Raw genomic sequence first — 18,246 nt, forward strand, 5'->3', positions numbered from 1 at the left:
GAGTCATAAGCCACCTTTTCATAGGCCGGGTCACATATATAAAAAACAAATTCTGTGTGTGTGTTCGCTGTGGAAACGAAAAACGTTCAATATCGCCAAATTTTGGCTATAGGTTCCTTCGATCAACATGGAGGTTTTAGGCTAGAAATAATTTCGATATATAAAGGGGGCGTGGCACCTCCCATACCAATGGAATCTTTAGTACTGCATAATTCTGAAGGTATTCATGCCAGAATATTGAAATTCAGTAAGGAGTTATATGAGGTCAATCCCTAGCACCACCAAGAAAATGTGGAATTAGGAAAAAGGGGGCGTGGCACCTCCCATATAAGTGGAATATATCATACTACATATCTCTGGATGCAGTGATGGTAGGATAATGAAAATTGGTAAGGATCTATAAGACGTCAAGTCCTAACACCTCCAGTAAAATGTGGAATTGGGAAAAAGGGGCGTGGCACCTTCCCCACAAATGGGATTTTTCAGAACTATGGCTGCCGTATAAACTTAGGTTATTTTAACACCTAAAGTTTGACTGCATTCTTGAGTTTGGCTGTTATTCCTTTTGGACGTTTAGTAATCTGCCGCCGTTAAAAAAATTTGTTAGCTTCAGTCTATCTACATCTTCTATAATTCTGTGTGTGTGTTCCATATGGAAACGTATTTGCAACACTTCAATCATCACCAAATTTTGGCTATAGCTTACTTCGATCAAGACGAAGGTTTTACATATTTCAGAACTTTAAATTTATATTTTGTTTTTGGCTATGCGAACGAGCAATCTTAGCTTCCAAAAATGATCATGTATACAAGATCAATGATTGCATTCAAAACCAAATATAAATCGATTAACCACAGCTTATTTCTTGCACTGCGCCCTGCCTTAGGAAAAATTACTTTGTTATTTAGTTTAGTACCTCGTATGACCACCTTTTTGTTAAATAACACCTTTAAGATGATTTTCCATAGATGCAATTAGTTTTTGAGCGGCTACGCGTGGTATCTTATGCCTTTCTTCGATAAGAGTAGTTTTTAAATCGTTAATCTTACTAATCTGCCATTTCCGTGTAGCCGATTCGAAAATTTACCACAAATTTTAAATGACATTTAAGGCGAGACATTGTGGATGTGGATTCACGAGGTGTGGACAGTTCCATATTACCCATGCATGCACAATCCTGGCACAATCCCAGATTTGTGATAACGAGCATTTGTCTTGGTTATTGCGAAATCGATCACGTACACCTAAATTAGGGGCTCATTAGCAATGCGTTTTACCTTCCCTGAAAGACTCGACTATGAGTACACCACCAATCCTTCGCAAACAAATAGACTGAAGTAATAATTTAATAAAACAAAAAAATGTCAAAACTACAACAAAGCAGTTTCTGGTAGAATTGTCAGTTTGGCTTTAAAAAACTAGTGGAAAGCGATATTTATAACTCTGCTAAAGCAATAAGATTATGTTAAGTCCTTTGTGTTCTTGCCGAGTTTGTCTTGGTAAGAAAATGTCAAAAGCGTGTGTGGATCAGAGATACATTTGCAGGCCGAATGCGATGAAATTAGTCAATTCGTGTATGCGATTTGTTTGAGGAATTGCTCGATGCAGTGTAAATGTGATATTAATGTAAGAATATCTCGAAACCGATAACCAAATTGGAAAATCTGGTGTTCGGTATTCAAATTCAGTGAACCAAAAACCTTTCTAAAAAGTATTAGCTCGTTTCTGTGTTTTGGTTTGTTTCAAATTTTATCGGCCGTGTAATCGAGTAAAGGCACAGCCCTAGTATTAAGTTCTGCTTTTGATTTAAAAATCTTATTAAGACGGCAAACCATGATTCAAGCACAAGAGGTTTGCTCGACTGACAAATTTTTTGACAATTGCAGCCATTTTGCTACCAAATCGAATTGACATCCCTTAACTGTGTTGTTTCTTTGCGATTTTTCGAAAAATATTAGTAGTAGAAATAGAAAGCAACCAGTTTACAAATACCCGATAAGTACTGAACTGCATAATTCCTTATAACATTTATTTTAATTTTATGATGAATTTATTAACTATGCCATGTACTATTCGTGTGGCTGTACATAGGTTTTATGAAAAGTACGGACACCAAGGAATCGTGCACTTTCGTAAACCTATGAACATACGAAACCTAAACCAATTTAAAATTCATCGTCCAACGTCAAAAACTCGACTAGTAAATCGATTCACGAAATTAGTAAATAATGGAGATGCGATAACGAAATATGAGTATATTGAGCATGTTAACTTATTCATTCCGTATGTTCGGAACATTCGTTTCCATTTAAGAATTTGGGGAATCCGTTTATATTTGGAGTAGTATGTATATTCGGACCTTGTGAAGTAGTGCCAAACGAAAATGTTCCGAATATTCTAAATTCACGGTTTATCCGGAACACTTCCATGAATACTTAACGTAAAAGTGCTTTCCCAAATTTCAGAATAAAAAGGTGAATACTCCCTGTATAGCAGTTCCGCACAAAAGCTTAACTCTTCTGTCAAAGTAAAGGCCGGAATAAAGTTCTAAGGAAATAAGCCATTTTCTTTTATTTTTTTTGGTGTTAGTTAATTGCAGCTGCTGAGTAGAGTATCACCCCATGTCGGCTGCCTGTTCAAAATAGTCCTATCTCAAAATATTCTTAAAAAATTTCCCATTTCAGGATTTGTCACAAAAACGCCCTATATTAGAGTTGGATTGAAGAACGCCCTATCTCAGAATGCTTTTCATCAACTCCCAAAATGCATTGAATTTAGGCTCATATAGGGAGTTTTTGAAACAAATTTTGATATAGTGTATTTTTGAATAAAATTCTAAACCAACATAGCTCTTTATCAATTCACGAAATATTTAGTAGAAAATGAATTATTTCCTCCAAAACCTGTTGGCATTTAAAAATTTATTTTCACTACTAATATACTACTAAAGGTACTTTTCTACTACAATTTTCGCTAAAGGGGATTGAATGGTTACCCGTTTTACTTACTTCACAAAAGCAATCCGTCTAGATTTTTCAATTTGGGAGTGTTAAAGCTCTGTCTTCATTGAAGAACAAACCCCTAGTAATTGAATCATGACGGCAAACGTTAGAATATATGACATAAATACTTATTGGCTTCCTTTTTGATTTCAACATCAACAAAGCCGAATATTTTTTATACTACATTTTAAAGCTGCAAAGAAAATAAATAAAATTACCTTTTCATTACGCGAAGAACGTGATGATCTTGGCTCTTCAGCTTCTTCACCACCCGTACTACGTCCCTGCTCCGATTGCAAATTTGGATTTACTTCGCAAAATTCACGCCATTTAGCAGCTACCAACATCATTAGCTTAGGAGCTGGTATTTTTGGATTTTCCTTTTGTAAAATGGGACGTACGTGTTGTGTAAATAGTTTATACGATATTAAGTTTTGCATATCCGTTTCGCTGTAATCAATCTCAACATCGGTCACATTGAATGCCGAACAAACGTCTTCCACTGATGGCATACCTTTCAAAATAAAAAAAAATAGATAATTATGCAATAAGATATAGATTTTTTTTTTGAATAATTTATATATGTACATTAGCCTCGGTCGATTTATTAACCGATATCGCGCCATCAAATTTTCGATAGGATTTGGGCTCAGGAAAAAAAGTTCCACCTCGCATACCAAAAAAAATTATTTTCGAGCCTGCGAAATTTCATTTTTTTAATTTGATTTTTAACGTTATTTCATGACCTACTCAAAAAACTTTCATTTGATTGTAATATTTTTTTTTTATTCAAAAAACTGTTATCGACAACGTTTTTAGCGGACATTTTTGGGTTGGACAGCGCATACATAGGAACATTTTTTAGTAGGTCATGAAAAAAACCTTAAAAAGCAGTCTAAAAAAAGTAAAAAAAAAAATGAAATTTCGCAGGCTCGAAAATGATTTTTTGAGTATGCGTAGTGGAACTTTCTTTCCTGACCCCAAATCCTATCGAAAAATCTATGGCGCGATATCGGTTAACTTTCGTCCATACAAATCGACCCACCCTAATGTACATATGTATCTAACTAAAATACTTCAATGGTAAAAGTGAAATTTTTTACGATTTTTTAAGTTAGCCGTCTTTGTATACCTAAACTAGACTTGTGTTGACCGAAAGTTGGGTTGGCTACATTTAACAGATGAGCCTCGCTACTCCTCTTCGCTCTCTATTACATTATCTTTTAATTTTTTCCTTTTTTTATTCTTGTCCATCTCTCCCACTCGTAAAGCTGTTCCCGGTCTCACTTCCACTATCTCTCCCTCCATTCTAATCATGTTAATATAAAAATAAAAATAAATGTAAGGCGCGATAACCTCCGAAGAGATCTAAGGCCCAGCTTCTCTTCCAATTTGCGTCGTGCTTCTCTTGATTTTCCCTACAAATTGGCCGGACGGGACCTACATGTTTTATGCCGACTCGGACGGCATCTGCAAGGCAGATGGGTTTTCACTGAGAGCTTTTCATGGCAGAAATACACCCGGAGCGCTTGCCAAACACTGCCGAGGGGCGACCCCGCTTAGAAAAATTTTCTTCTAATTTAAAAACCTTATTTCTAAAATTTTGATGTTGCTTTTCCCGGGGTGCGAACCCAGGGCATACGGTGTGGTAGGCGGAGCACGCTACCATCACAACACGGTGGTGCAACAAAATACAAAAATAAAAGAAAATTTCAAAATGGGCGTGGCTCCTCCCTTTTTCGTTTAATTTGTCTAGAATACTTTTAATGCCATAAGTCGAACAAAAAATAACCAATCCTTGTGAAATTTGGTAGGGGCATAGATTCTATGACGATAACTTTTTCTGTGAAAATGGGCGAAATCGGTTGAAGCCGCGCCCAGTTTTTATACACAGTCCACCGTCTGTCCTTCCGCTCGGCCGTTAACACGATAACTTGCCCAAAAATCGATATCTTTACTAAACTTAGTTCACCTACTTATCTGAACTCACTTTATCTTGGTATTAAAAATGGGCGAAATCCGACTATGAGCACGCTCACTTTTTTGATATCGAAAATTTCGAAAAATTAAAAAAATTCCATAATTCTATACCAAATACGAAAAAAGGGATGAAAAATGGTGATAGGATTGGTTTTTTTACGCAAAATATAACTTTAGAAAAAACTTTGTAAAATGGGTGTGATACCTACCATATTAAGTAGAAGAAAATGAAAAAGTTCTGCAGGGCGAAATCAAAAGCCCTTGGAATCATGGCAGGGATACTGTTCGTGGTATTACATATATAAATAAACTAGCAGACCAGGCAGACGTTATTCTGCCCTAAATTTGGTCTATCTGCATACATCTTAATAAGCTCTTTCCGTCTAACTCTGCATCCCCCTCTTATATTTTTCTTAATCTTTTATTCACTCCTCCCTCCGTCTTTTTCGATTCATCTATCTCTATTTCGTCTCACTCTATCTCCTTCTCAGTCTCCTTCTCCTACCCTCTTTTCTCTTCTCTCAAGTTCTTCTCATTCTCCTTCATCTCTTATTGCCCCAGTCCCAGAGGGTGGTCATAATCCCAGTCCCAGTCCGTTTCTGGTCTAGCTCCCGGAAAAAAGGATCGTAAATACTAATACAGGCAAATTAATACACCAAATTTCAGGCAAATCGAATAGGACGTACATAGGTACATATATCGGTATGTGGGTATTATTAATTCATGTCTTTATATCGGCTTCGCATGCTTATTTATCAGTTTTGCCAGGTTGATCTAATATCTGATATCTGATCTGAGATCTGATATCTAAAGACCCTTGTCACTCAGCGATATAAAAATTACTCTGTACTAAAGCACACATCAACAGCTTTCATTTGCTATCCATATTACACACACCTTCTGGGGGTATCCGGGTCCACGTTTTGGCCTATATCTCGAGACCCTAGTCACACAGCGATATAAAATTACTCTGCATTAAAGCACACATCAACAGCTTCAATTTGATACCCATAATGTAAAAACACATCCTAGTATTACCCTGATCCACATTTTGGCCTTTATCTCGAGACCCTAGTCACCCAGGGATATGAAAATTACCCTGTTCTAAAGCACTCATCAACAGCTTTCATTTGATATCCATTTTGTATAAACACATTTTAGGGGTGCCCGGGTCCACATTTTGGCCTATATCTCGAGACCCTAGTCACCAATAGGTACGAAAACTACACTGTACTAAAGCACTCATCAACAGCTTTCATTTGATATAATATAAACACATTCTAGGGGTGCCCGGGTCCACGTTTTGAACTTATATCTCGATACCTTAGTCACCAATAGGTATGAAAATTACCCTGTACTAAAGCACTCATCAACAGCTTTCATTTGATATCCAATTGTATAAAAACATTCTAGGGGTGCCCTGGTCCACGTTTTGGCCTATATCTCGAGACCCTAGTCACCAATAGGTATGAAAACTACTTTGTAGTAAAGCACTCAGCAACAGCTTTCATTTGATACCCATATTGTATAAACACATTCTAGGGGTGCCCGGGTCCACGTTTTGGCCTATATCTCGAGACCCTAGTAACCAATAGGTATGAAAACTACTCTGTAGTAAAGAACTCAGCAACAGCTTTCATTTGATATCCATATTGTATAAACACATTCTAGGGGTGCCCGGGTCCACGTTTTGGCCTATATCTCGAGATCCGAGTCACCCAGGGGTACGAAAAATACTCAGTATCAAAGTACTCATAAACAGATTCCATTTGATACCCATATTGTACAAACACATCGCAGGATTACCCAGGTCCACGTTTTGATCTCAAGACTCTAGCCAGAACGGGATAAAAAATATCGTATGTCCGTTCCCTGGTTATAAGCTACCTCTCCACCAATTTTCAGCCAAATTGGTTCATCCGTTCTTGAGTTATGCGTAGTGTAACTAACACGACTTTCTTTTATATAGTATTTTTCTAAAAAAAAAATCATAACTCAAGAATGGCTAAACCGATTTGGGATTTCAAAATCAACTAACCATCATCTCTCCTTCCTGTATCTTTCCTAAAAGTTTCATGGCAATCTTTCTATCTTCTTTCTATCTCGAGTTATGGAGTGACAATCAAAATGTACACCCGGGCAGTCCCTGATATAGTAGTCCAACGCCTTTTTTTGGATGTATCTGAGGCTCTTTTCATGCTCCAATATAGAGCTCAGCCAGTCTGTAGCGTATTGCCATCGACGGGGATGTCCAATATGGTCGAAAATGGCTTTGTGTATGCTGTAAATAAGGTCGCGAGGATTTGGTAGGTGATACGTGTCAGTGAGACTGGAAAGACTAGAGAGATAATCGTTGATTTTATAGCATAGCTAATAGATGGATGGGTGACCTGTTGCCATGATCGTGCAGCCATCGGCGTAGGATACAATGGTAACTCCTTCTGGTGGGGAAGTGACCTTTACCTATAGGTAAAAGTTAAACAAAAGTGGGAATAGGACAGAACCCTGTGGCACCACTTGTTTCATTATTCCAGGATTTGATGTTACGTTCATAAAATACGCCGATACCTGTTTACTACACAGATAATTTGCAGTCCACTGGGGCGATTGGTTGTATCAAAGGCTAGCGCTACGAGTACTCTTCTTTGGTGGCGTTTTTGATTCATTCCACAATGTATCTGTGTATTGCTCGGTGATGGTGCTATGTTATTTTCGGAAGCCATGCTGATGATTGAGAAGTCGCAGGTTGCGATGAAATAAGGAAGGGGCTTCAATGTCTTGGCTACTAGCGCTAGCAGAGATATTGCACAATATGAGTATCCTACGTTATTGTATTGTGACGAATATTAGCATCCCTAAGCGACACTATCATCACTAAGCCGATACTAAGCAGCCACTCATATCTACGTAAACAAATCAATAATCATTTACACACATGCATACAAGGCAGCGGAGAGATACTCACAAACGCATGTCATCATCAGCCGACGTGGTACTCACAATTACACACGCATATAGCTACAAACTACAAATATACATGTATATGGTTGGTAATGGAGTTCACGAAATTACTAGACCTTAGGAGAAATTGGTGAACGAGGAAACCGAGAGTATAAAAGCAGCGCAAGCAGTTTGATTTAAACACGCAATTAGTTGTGAAGTACACTCAAAGTAGTCTAATAAAGACCATTTTGCATTATTGAATATTGGAGTTATTTATTCAACAGTTTGGCGATTCGAATGTGAGCAGAAGGTTTGGAATAAGGGGAATTTCCCCGAAAATCGTTACAGTATTGTTTTAGTATACTCAAGTTTTTTATAAAATTTCTCATATAGATTTTTCGAGGATATTTTTTAAATATTTTGCGACCTTCGAAACTTATTTCATTGTAAAGTCACAACAACAAAAAACACGCAAAGATTGTATACAATTGTTATGCTACCTAAATCTACCTAGATATGCATATTTTTGCAACGAAATGTAGGACATGGAAATGCAACCTCGGTTCAACGGTATTCCTAGCAGTCTTCTCATATCGCTCCCGAAAAAAAAAATGTAGCAATTGTTATCATAATTTTTCGTGACATTTTGTTATTTTCTATGCCAATATTTTGACGCTTGATACTGCTTACTCCGCAATGAGGTGCTCTCGTAGTATTGCATAGAATAAAAAACAATCCGGGCACCTTGCAAAACAAAACGAGTCCCCTTATTGTTTTTTTTTTTTTTTACAAATAGAGTTCTTAATATCACTAGACAGTACGTGTTATATACATGCACTCACCTGACGAAGTAGATTCCTTTTCCTTGGTTGCAGCCTTTTCTGCAGCCTCTTTACGCTTCCGTCCACGCTTGGTTGTACTACCATAATCAATTTCCTCATCATGCTGCATAAAATCACTATCCTCGTCACTATCATTCTTCCTCCGCTTCTTCTTTTTACGTCCCTTTTCTTCACCTTTTTTGGTTTTACGTTTTTTACCCTTTTTCTTTTTGCGATTGTCATCGGGATCATAGTCATCATCTTCGTCGTTCTATTGATGAAATTGAGGTGAACAAATTAACAAATGCATCTACATATTTATAGCGTTTATACATATTGTGACGAATATTAGCAGCACTAAGCTGATACTAAGCAGCCACTACGTATGTACGTAAACAAATCAATCATCATTTACACACATGCATACAATGCAACGGAGAGATACTCATAAACACATGTAATCATCAGCCGAAGTAGTACTCACATATACACACGCATGTGGCTACAAACTACAAATATACATGTATATGGTTGGTAACCAAGCATGAAGTTCACGAAATTACTAGACCTTAGGAGAAATTAGTGAACGAGGAAACCGAGAGTATAAAAGCAGCGCAAGCTGAGGCATGACTAATCAGTTTTGATTTAAGCACGCTATTGGTTGTGAAGTATAAGTGTTATTGTGAAGTACTCTCAAAGTAGTCTAATAAAGACCATTTTGCATTATTGAATATTGGAGTTATTTATTCAACAATTCAGCGGTTCGAACGTTAGCAGAAGGTTGCAAATAAGCGGAATTTCACAAAATTCGTTACAATATATATATGTAGAATGCGCGATAACCTCCGAAGCAATTTTAGGCCGAGATTCTCTTCCAATTTACGTCGTGCTCCTTTAATTTTACCTACAATTTTGCGGGACGGGACCTAAATGTTTTACGCAGACTCCGAACGGTATATGCATGGGAGATGAGGTTTCACTGAGAAGCACTCGGAGAGTTTACCAAATCACTGACGAGAGGCGTCCCGCATAGAAACTTTTTTCTAATTGAAAAAACTTGTTTCTAAATTTTTAATGTTTCTTTGCCCGGTGATTGAACCAAGCATCTTCGGTGCGGTAGGCGAAGCACGCTACCAGCACACAACGGTGACCGCGTTTATTTGACCAAATTAAATAAATACCCATTGGAACTAGCGAAATCTATAGATTATAACCAATTGTCAACCTCAACCACCCGTAACGAGTGCTGTTTAGTTTGCAGGCGATGCTGCGGCAATCAGAAGTTCCTCACGGAAGAAGGGAGTTGAATGCCCTAGAAGGTTCAACGTGGTCATATCAAATCCTTCCCGCGATAGAAGAATAGGAACTAGCGGAGTATACGGGAAGATACCCTATCCATGTGATAATGAGCAATAAATTTTTTTTAGAGTCTGTAGAATGTTTTTCGGCGGCCACCGTGGTGATGGTAGCGTGCTCCGCCTACCACACCGTATGCCCTGGGTTCACACCCCGGGCAAAGCAACATAAAAATTTTAGAAATAAGGTTTTTCAATTAGAAGAAAATTTTTCTAAGCGGGTCGCCCCTCGGCAGTGTTTGGCAAGCGCTCCGGGTGTATTTCTGCCATGAAAAGTTCTCAGTGAAAACTCATCTGCCTTGCAGATGCCGTTCGGAGTCGGCATAAAACATGTAGGTCCCGTCCGGCCAATTTGTAGGGAAAAGCAAGAGGAGCACGACGCAAATTGGAAGAGAAGCTCGGCCTTAGATCTCTTCGGAGGTTATCGCGCCTTACATTTATAATTTTTTTTTTAAATGTTTTCAGCGATGCCAAAACAAACTTGTTCACTGATAATGATGTTCCTGGTGCTTGTATTCAGCTTCGCCATACTCTCCATATTTGAATTGAAATTTTATTGCAAAAGTTTATAAAAGCAGTAAGGAAAATACAAGGATTATAGAAAAATTACTCTTTCATCGTATATACAAAATCTTTTGAAAATCTACTGAACGTTCACATTTGTAGACGACTGGAAGTTTCGGGACCGGTCCTCAATCGAAACTAAACCATACGAACGGATCCAGATAGAGACTCTAATATTGTGCAACAGAAGGCTACACGATCTTATTTCGGTCAAATATATACATAGTACATCTGACAGTACGTCCGCCAAGGTGTGGTTGTTGTTATTGTTTTCACGATAAAGGCAATCCCCGAGCGTTTTGGGGAGTGTTATCGATGTTGATGGTCTTTTGACGGATATAGATCCGGTTCGTTTGGCTAACAAAGCATCATTAAGATACTATCCCGACCATCTCGGGAATGATTAACATGACCACATTAAACATTCTAGGCCATACCGGGCCCCCACACCTTAGTTCCATGAGGAACTTGGGGCCACCAGAGCCTCGCCTGCTAAATATGTGTATGATACATTCATATTTGTAACAGGATTCCCATCGCGTATCGTGAGGCTGACAATTAGGTCGCGGAAGCTCTAAAGCTATAAAGCTTTGTATTGCGCTTATCAACCCTTTGAATACCACTACGTATGTAGCATGCTACGCTTTTCACACCCAAGGTCGTGGGATCAAAGCTCGGTGAAAGCTACGTCAACAACTTAAGAAACAAGTTATTTCAATTAAAAATATGTCGAAGCGGGGTGGTCCTTCGGCAGTGGTTTGGCAAGTGGGGGCATTCCATTGCTATCGATTTCTTAAAGTTCGACCCATAGATGCCAGTTCCTGTTTTTCCGTCAACAAATTTTGATCCACCCGTGAATCAGACTTCTGAACCAGTGTCAGTATATGGATTCCGTTTCGCAGAGTTTTGTCCAAAATTGACACCTCAAAATTCCACGATATTCTGAGCGTAGGGGCCATTGCATCACGTAGTTACAATACTGCCCATATTTCCCATGAATTTTCTTATTACTGTCATGTTTCCGCTCTTTAACTCACGAGATATTTTGAAGGTTTAGTGCAGAAAATGATGCCAACTTCTCTACCAAACTAAGGAAGCATGGGTAACTGTTGACTTCACTTTGGGAGACAGCCAATATGTTTTGCCATAGTATTGAGTGCAGGGGAAGAAATCGCTTGTTGATTTGATCAAGGTAGCATCCAGATGAGCATTCCACGAGAGGGTTCTGTCCAGTGCAGCCCCATTTTTCTTCCCTTGAAAAACGCATTTGGTGCCACCCTGGGATCGTTCTGGCATGAATAGTTCTCTTCTCCGAATAGGGCCCGACACTAGGGCAATTTTATTAGGATTGATATCATACAAACTTTCTATGATGCTCAGGGCTTGTTGCATGCGATTGGATATTGTTTCCTCCTGCAACCCTGTGATGCAAATAACTAAAGTGCCAGTTAAACTTCCTTAACCCTAACGCCATAGTCGTAACCATAACCATCTCCATTGTGATCGATTAATGGTGCCATAACCTTAAACAGCTGACATTTTCATAAAAATGAGGAAAACGCAAAAAATTACGAACATATTCCACAAACAATAAATCTCTTAGTCAAAACGTAACCAAAACAATAAATAAAATATACAAAAAGTTAATAAATTCACTAACTCAAATATTTTTAGGTTATGGATATGGCGAAAAACCAAAAACCAATTGGTTGGCTATGATATGGTTATGGCTTTAATCGATTACATTGATTTCCATAAGGTTGGTTCGATCAGCTGTTTTATCTGGTTATGGTAAAGTCATCAGTAATTGGCCTTTAAGTCATCAACATACCTTTGTGTGTCAAATCCATTGGATTTCAGTAACTGAAGGAGGCCATTTATGATTAGGGGCCATAAGAGAGGAGAGAGTATACCCCCTTGAGGGCATTCCCTAGTGGCCACAATTGACTCAGTTTTCCTTTCAAGAAAATTATAGTTTCAACTCTACTGTGTATTTCAAATACAATCCAACGTAATATTGATCTCTTATGATGCTACGATTCGACCTTTGTATTGTGACGAATATTCACATCACTAAGTGATACTAGCATCCCTAATCCGATACTAAGCAGCCACTTGTATGTACGTAAACAAATCAATCATCATTTACACATGTCCATATAAGGCAGCAGAGAGATACTCACCATCAGCCGAAGTAGTACTCACATATACACACGCATATGGCTATGCGAGAGACTATAAACTACAAATATACATGTACATATATGGCTGGTAACCAAGCATGAAGTTCGCGAAGTTACTAGACCTTAGGAGAAATGGGTGGACGAGACAACAGAGAGTATAAAAGCAGCGAAAGCTGAGTAGTCAGTAAAGCGTTTTTATTTAAGCACGCTATTGGTTGTGAAGTAAAAGTGTTATTATGAAGTACTTTCAAAGTAGTCTAATAAAGACCATTTTGCATTATTGAATATTGGAGTTATTTATTCAAAGTTTAGCGATTCGAACGTTAGCAGAAGGTGTAAAATAAGCGGAGTTTCCCAAAATTCGTTACAGTACTTATGATTCAATTTGGGTCAGATAGCTTTTGGGCTCCACCAGTTTCGAAAATCATACATTCTTGGCATGTGCTGGAGTCGGCAGAAAAATCAACAAAATAATATCACCAGGTGGTGTTGATATCATTATGGTTATAAATGATATTCCGTCACTCTCACTTATCATCAATTTCTTGATATTTTTAAGCATCAAATGATAAGTCCCTGATCGAAGTTTATAGCATTTTTCATTTAGTTTATATAAAAATTAGGGTTTTTTAAACAAATTATTTTGTACTCACATTTGGTTTCAAAGGCGCGTCAGAATCATTTGATAGTTCAGCTACTTGTGCAGACTCGTCGAGTGCCTCCTCTTCTTCTGTAGATTTTAGTAAAACAAAAAAACACATTAATATTGCAAACAAAATATAAACAAGCTTCAGAGAAAATTAGCGAAAATTTACGTTTTGTTGTCTGGTCAGCGCAGCAGTGTTTATACGGCACTTACTTCTAAACAAAAATGTGTGCGTATCAAGCACTCTTGAAGTTCGATGTTTAAACATACAGGCGAAGCAAATCATCGTTTTTAAGTTAACTAGAGCTCGCCCATGGGTTGAAGTTAAACCACAGTAGAGGTAACTTTACCAGAAACAAATAGTTGTAGGCTTTTTGAGAAGAGCTTCGTCGGCTTCTTGTCGGTAACAACCGATACCGACAAGTTATTGTTTTATTATCGATTTCTTATTGATAGCAAATTATAATCGTTGAGTTCTCGATCAGCTTCCTATCGATTTGTTATTAGCTTGTAACCGTCTGCTTATTGGTTTCTTATCGGCCGAAGGGTAAAGTGTCATCGATTTTATATTGAAGTTTTATAGGTATTTGTTTCATAACAAACCGATGAGTCGTCATTAATAAATCGATAACATACAGCTCGATAACTTTTCGACAACAAAATGATATCCTTTTCGTATCTACATACCGATAACTTTTCGGTAATTAATCGATAACTTTTTGATAACACTCCGGTAAGAAACTGGCAACACCGATAGCAAATTGATAAATTGATCGATGTAATATCCAAAACTTTACGACAACAAACGGATAAAACCGTATTTACACATGCACTAATCTACAATAAACCCTAAAGAGTTAACTTAAGCGTTCACATATGTTCCATCCCTAGGAACTAGATAATTATCTGTAAAGATTTATCGTTTCTTTTTTATTCCGTGCTTCCAAGTAGGTGTTTTTTTTTTTTTGTAAAATCAGCAACTCTAAAATTTGTTTATAATTACTTATTATCCTAGTAAAAAATGTATAAGGGAAATCTAGTTATTTAATTAGCGATTGGGAGTTAAGCACGAAAATGAAGACAATCTCGTTTCATGTAAACTAGGTCTAACTCGACGACTAAAAATCATTTTAATTTAATTTTATATTATTTTTGATTTTATTTTCAGGGCGGTTCAAAAATGTTTATATTAAATTGCAAATCACAATAAATTTCCAAAATATATGTAGACTGAAATCTTTTTAAATTGAAAAAAAGAAATTCTAATTTTTTTGATGGTCCCCTTAATGAATAAATTAAAATTTTTCACAATGCTACAGTATTTTTGAAAAAAAATTTGTTGTGAATTTGTTAGTGTAAATTTTAATATCATACCGAAGTGCTTGGCTTTAATGGACGTGCTTTTTTTTGCACTTTCATATGAAATTAATTTATATTTGAGGGCATATGTGCTATTTGGAGTGCTATGATTTTTGCAGGCATGCTTAACCAACGAACCGATATCATTTCGTTACGATAATTAACGTTAATAAACGAAACAAAGTCATTTCGTTTCGTTTATTAACGTTAAAAGCGTCATATTAACGAAATGATTTCGTTTCGTTTTCTGCCATATCAAAACGAAATCAAATCGTTTATGTTGATTATTAATTTCAAACTATGCTGGCAAAGCTGATTGATGGCGGAGTCATTAAAGGTGAAAGCATTAGCCAAGCTGATTGCAACTTTTCTCATGAATTTTGACAGTACGAACATTTATCAGAGTATTTTTGACATTACCACCAACGAATTACACAAACAAATTACATGGAGTTTGTGTGTGTATGTGCGTTCTTTGTTACCACCTTACGGCTTCACCATGGCTATAGCATTGCCAGCACAATTCAAACATAAAGTATCACGTTTTTGTTAACGTTTTTAACGTAAACCAAAGCTTTTCGTTTCGGTTAAAAACGATATACAATTTATCTTGATAATTTCTTTATCGATAATATTTCGAAGTGTTTCAACGGAAACGGTGGAAATTTTTTGATAAACGATTAGCTTAACGTTAAGGTGCATCCCTGGATTTTTGTATTTCATTTCATTCCATTTTATTTTATTTAATAATAAAATAATTGATTTGCTTTGTTTCAATATTAAACAACAAAAATAACATAATAATGAATAAAACAGTACCTAGATCGAATGTCTGCATTCGATAGCACAAATATGCCCTTCCTTCGTATGCGACAGGAAAATCACCTTTAATTTTTCGAGTCCTATGCATTAAATACCACCAACAATCACCCACACACGACCATTTGTATGTAGCAGCTTCCGATTGCTGTTTGGATGTTCCCAACAAACACTGAAAACAAAAATCTCATATGTTTGAGAAAAACATTGATTTTAAGTTTGATATTCAACATTATTTATCATTTGAAACAAAATATTGTTACGAATATTAGCAACACTAAGAGGTACTGTCATCTCTAGGCCGATGTTAAGCAGTGATTGTATGCACATCCATAAATCAATCATTATGTATCTACATAAACGAATCAATCATTACGTCTACACATATGTACGTGCATGCAGCGGAGAAGCAACGCACAACCACATGCATATATCTGAGATACTCCCGAAAGTATGCAATGAGAGAAGCTATAAAAACGTGCATCTGTAGTTACAGCTGAGAAATTTGATAGCTGATGGCCAACTAGTAGATTCTGGAAATGGAAGCGCCTAGAAGATGCGAACGAGGAAATCAGAGAGTATAAAAGGCGCGAGAAGCAGTTTCGATTAAGCACGCTATCTGTTGAGCAATAGTAGAGTTATCAATCAGTTGAGTTAAACAAGTATAAGCGAAGTATAAGTGTTATTGTGAAGTACTTTAATAAAGGCCATTTTTGCATTACTGAAGATTGGAGTTATTTATTCAACAGTTTAGTGATTCGAACTTGGCAGAAGGTTGCAAATAAGAGGATTTGCAAGTAAATTCGTTACAATTGGTGTCAGAAGAGGAATTGTTGAATAAATTCCGAAGATTGGGAATACAACTTGGACATGGCAAAGTTGAGTGAATTGAGGATCCAGGAAATGAAAAAGGAGTTGGAGAACCGTGGATTGAATACAACCGGCAATAAGATCGAACTTCAAGCACGTCTACGAGGTAATGGAGTCGCAAGGAATCGATGTGGACGAGTATGTCTTTTATCCTGATGGGGACGAGACAACAACAAAAATTAAAGAGGAAAACGAAACATCGCAGCCAGTTACGAGCACAGACTTGAACATGATTTTGGCTGCAATATCTGCACAAACCTCGCCAGTAACATCAATGTCGTCGCAAATGTCAGAAATGTCGACGCAGATTACATCCAAGCTCGAAGAACAGAAGACAAATATGGCATCCCAACTGGAAGAGCAGAAGACATATATGGCATCCCAACTGGAATCACAGGAGGCACGTATTTCAGTAATGACGTCGCAAGTGTCATCTCAACTGGAAGACCAAAAGACATATAGGGCATCTCAAGAGGCACGTATATCTGAAATATCGGCAGAAATTTTGGAACAGGTATCATCAAAACTGGAAGCGCAGGATGCAAAAATGGCTCAATTTCAGGCAGAAGTAGATGATTTAAAAGGTCGTATGGAGGAGTTACAACTAAATCGCCCAGCTGTTTCAGCAAGCAATCCAAAGGTAAAAACACCATCCTTTGAGGGCTCTGTTCCTTTTCAGGTGTTTAAGATTCAGTTTGAGAAGACCGCAGCAGGGAACAACTGGAATGCTGAAGATAAAGTTGCTGCACTGTTCATGGCATTGAAGGGGCCTGCAGCTGAGATTTTACAAACCATTCCAGAAGGCGAACGGAACTGTTATGAAGCATTGATGGGTGCTCTCGAGAGACGATACGGAACTGAGCATAGGAGACAGATATACCAAATGGAGTTACTGAACCGCTTCCAGAGGCCTGGTGAAACATTGCAAGAGTTTGCGTCGGATGTTGAAAGGCTGGCACATTTAGCGAATGCGGACGCACCCGTGGAATACACTGAAGGGGTAAAGATTCAGAGCTTTATAAATGGCATACGGGACGTCGAAACAAAGCGAGCTACATACGCAAACCCAAAGCCAACATTCGCAGAAACGGTGTCACAAGCTCTGATTCAGGAAACAGCGTCGCTCTTCTGTGTAAGCCAGTTTTCAAAGCACGCCGTGTGGAAGTAGAAAGGCCAGAGTGGGTAGACGCAATATTGGAGGCGCTGAAAGGATCGCAAAAGTGGAGTGAAAGAGTTATCAAATGCTTCAAATGCGGGAAGCCCGGTCACATTGCACGTCATTGCGATCTTGGTCCTAATAGTTCCAACAATGTGGATGGCCGTAAACGCAAAGCTGGAGGAGATGGGCAAGAGCGTGTCAGATGTAAAGAACGAAAACTTGCCCCAGATATTGAATGTCCTGTGATATCTGTGTCGCAAGTTGGAAGAAAATCGAGCAGTCTTGCCGTCAAAGGAAAACTGGATGGCAAGGAGCGTGTACATACTGTAGATACGGGCGCATCTTATTCCTTAATCCGATCTGACTTGGTTAACAGGAGTGTAAAACCGTTACCTGGAGCAAGGTTGCGTACGGTCACAGGCGAGTATAACCAAGTCCAGGGAGAAGTGATATGTGAAGTCTTAATTGGGAAGGTCATGGTTCTACACAAATTCATTGTGGCGGAGATTGTTGATGAAGTCATATTAGGAGTGGACTTTGCAGT

The 18,246-nt window shown here is 37.9% G+C and overlaps 1 protein-coding gene across 11 annotated transcripts in view; it reads right to left on the reverse strand.

Annotated features, from left to right (window-relative positions):
- Mi-2 (chromodomain-helicase-DNA-binding protein Mi-2 homolog) overlaps positions 1-18,246 on the reverse strand; it is a 116,782-nt gene that overhangs the window by 18,794 nt on the left and 79,742 nt on the right. For 7 of the 11 annotated variants that reach the window (XM_067788833.1, XM_067788841.1, XM_067788838.1 and 4 more), the window contains 4 exons: positions 15,674-15,845; positions 13,503-13,579; positions 8,769-9,018; positions 3,222-3,517 (listed from right to left, as the gene is read on the reverse strand). In XM_067788833.1, the coding sequence (XP_067644934.1) occupies positions 3,222-3,517; positions 8,769-9,018; positions 13,503-13,579; positions 15,674-15,845 (795 nt within the window). The remainder of the gene's footprint in view (positions 1-3,221; positions 3,518-8,768; positions 9,019-13,502; positions 13,580-15,673; positions 15,846-18,246) is intronic. The other 4 variants (XM_067788834.1, XM_067788844.1, XM_067788843.1 and 1 more) reach the window with 2 other exon arrangements.

Source organism: Eurosta solidaginis, chromosome 5 (genome assembly GCF_040869045.1).
Source record: "Eurosta solidaginis isolate ZX-2024a chromosome 5, ASM4086904v1, whole genome shotgun sequence".
Taxonomy (NCBI): domain Eukaryota; kingdom Metazoa; phylum Arthropoda; class Insecta; order Diptera; family Tephritidae; genus Eurosta; species Eurosta solidaginis.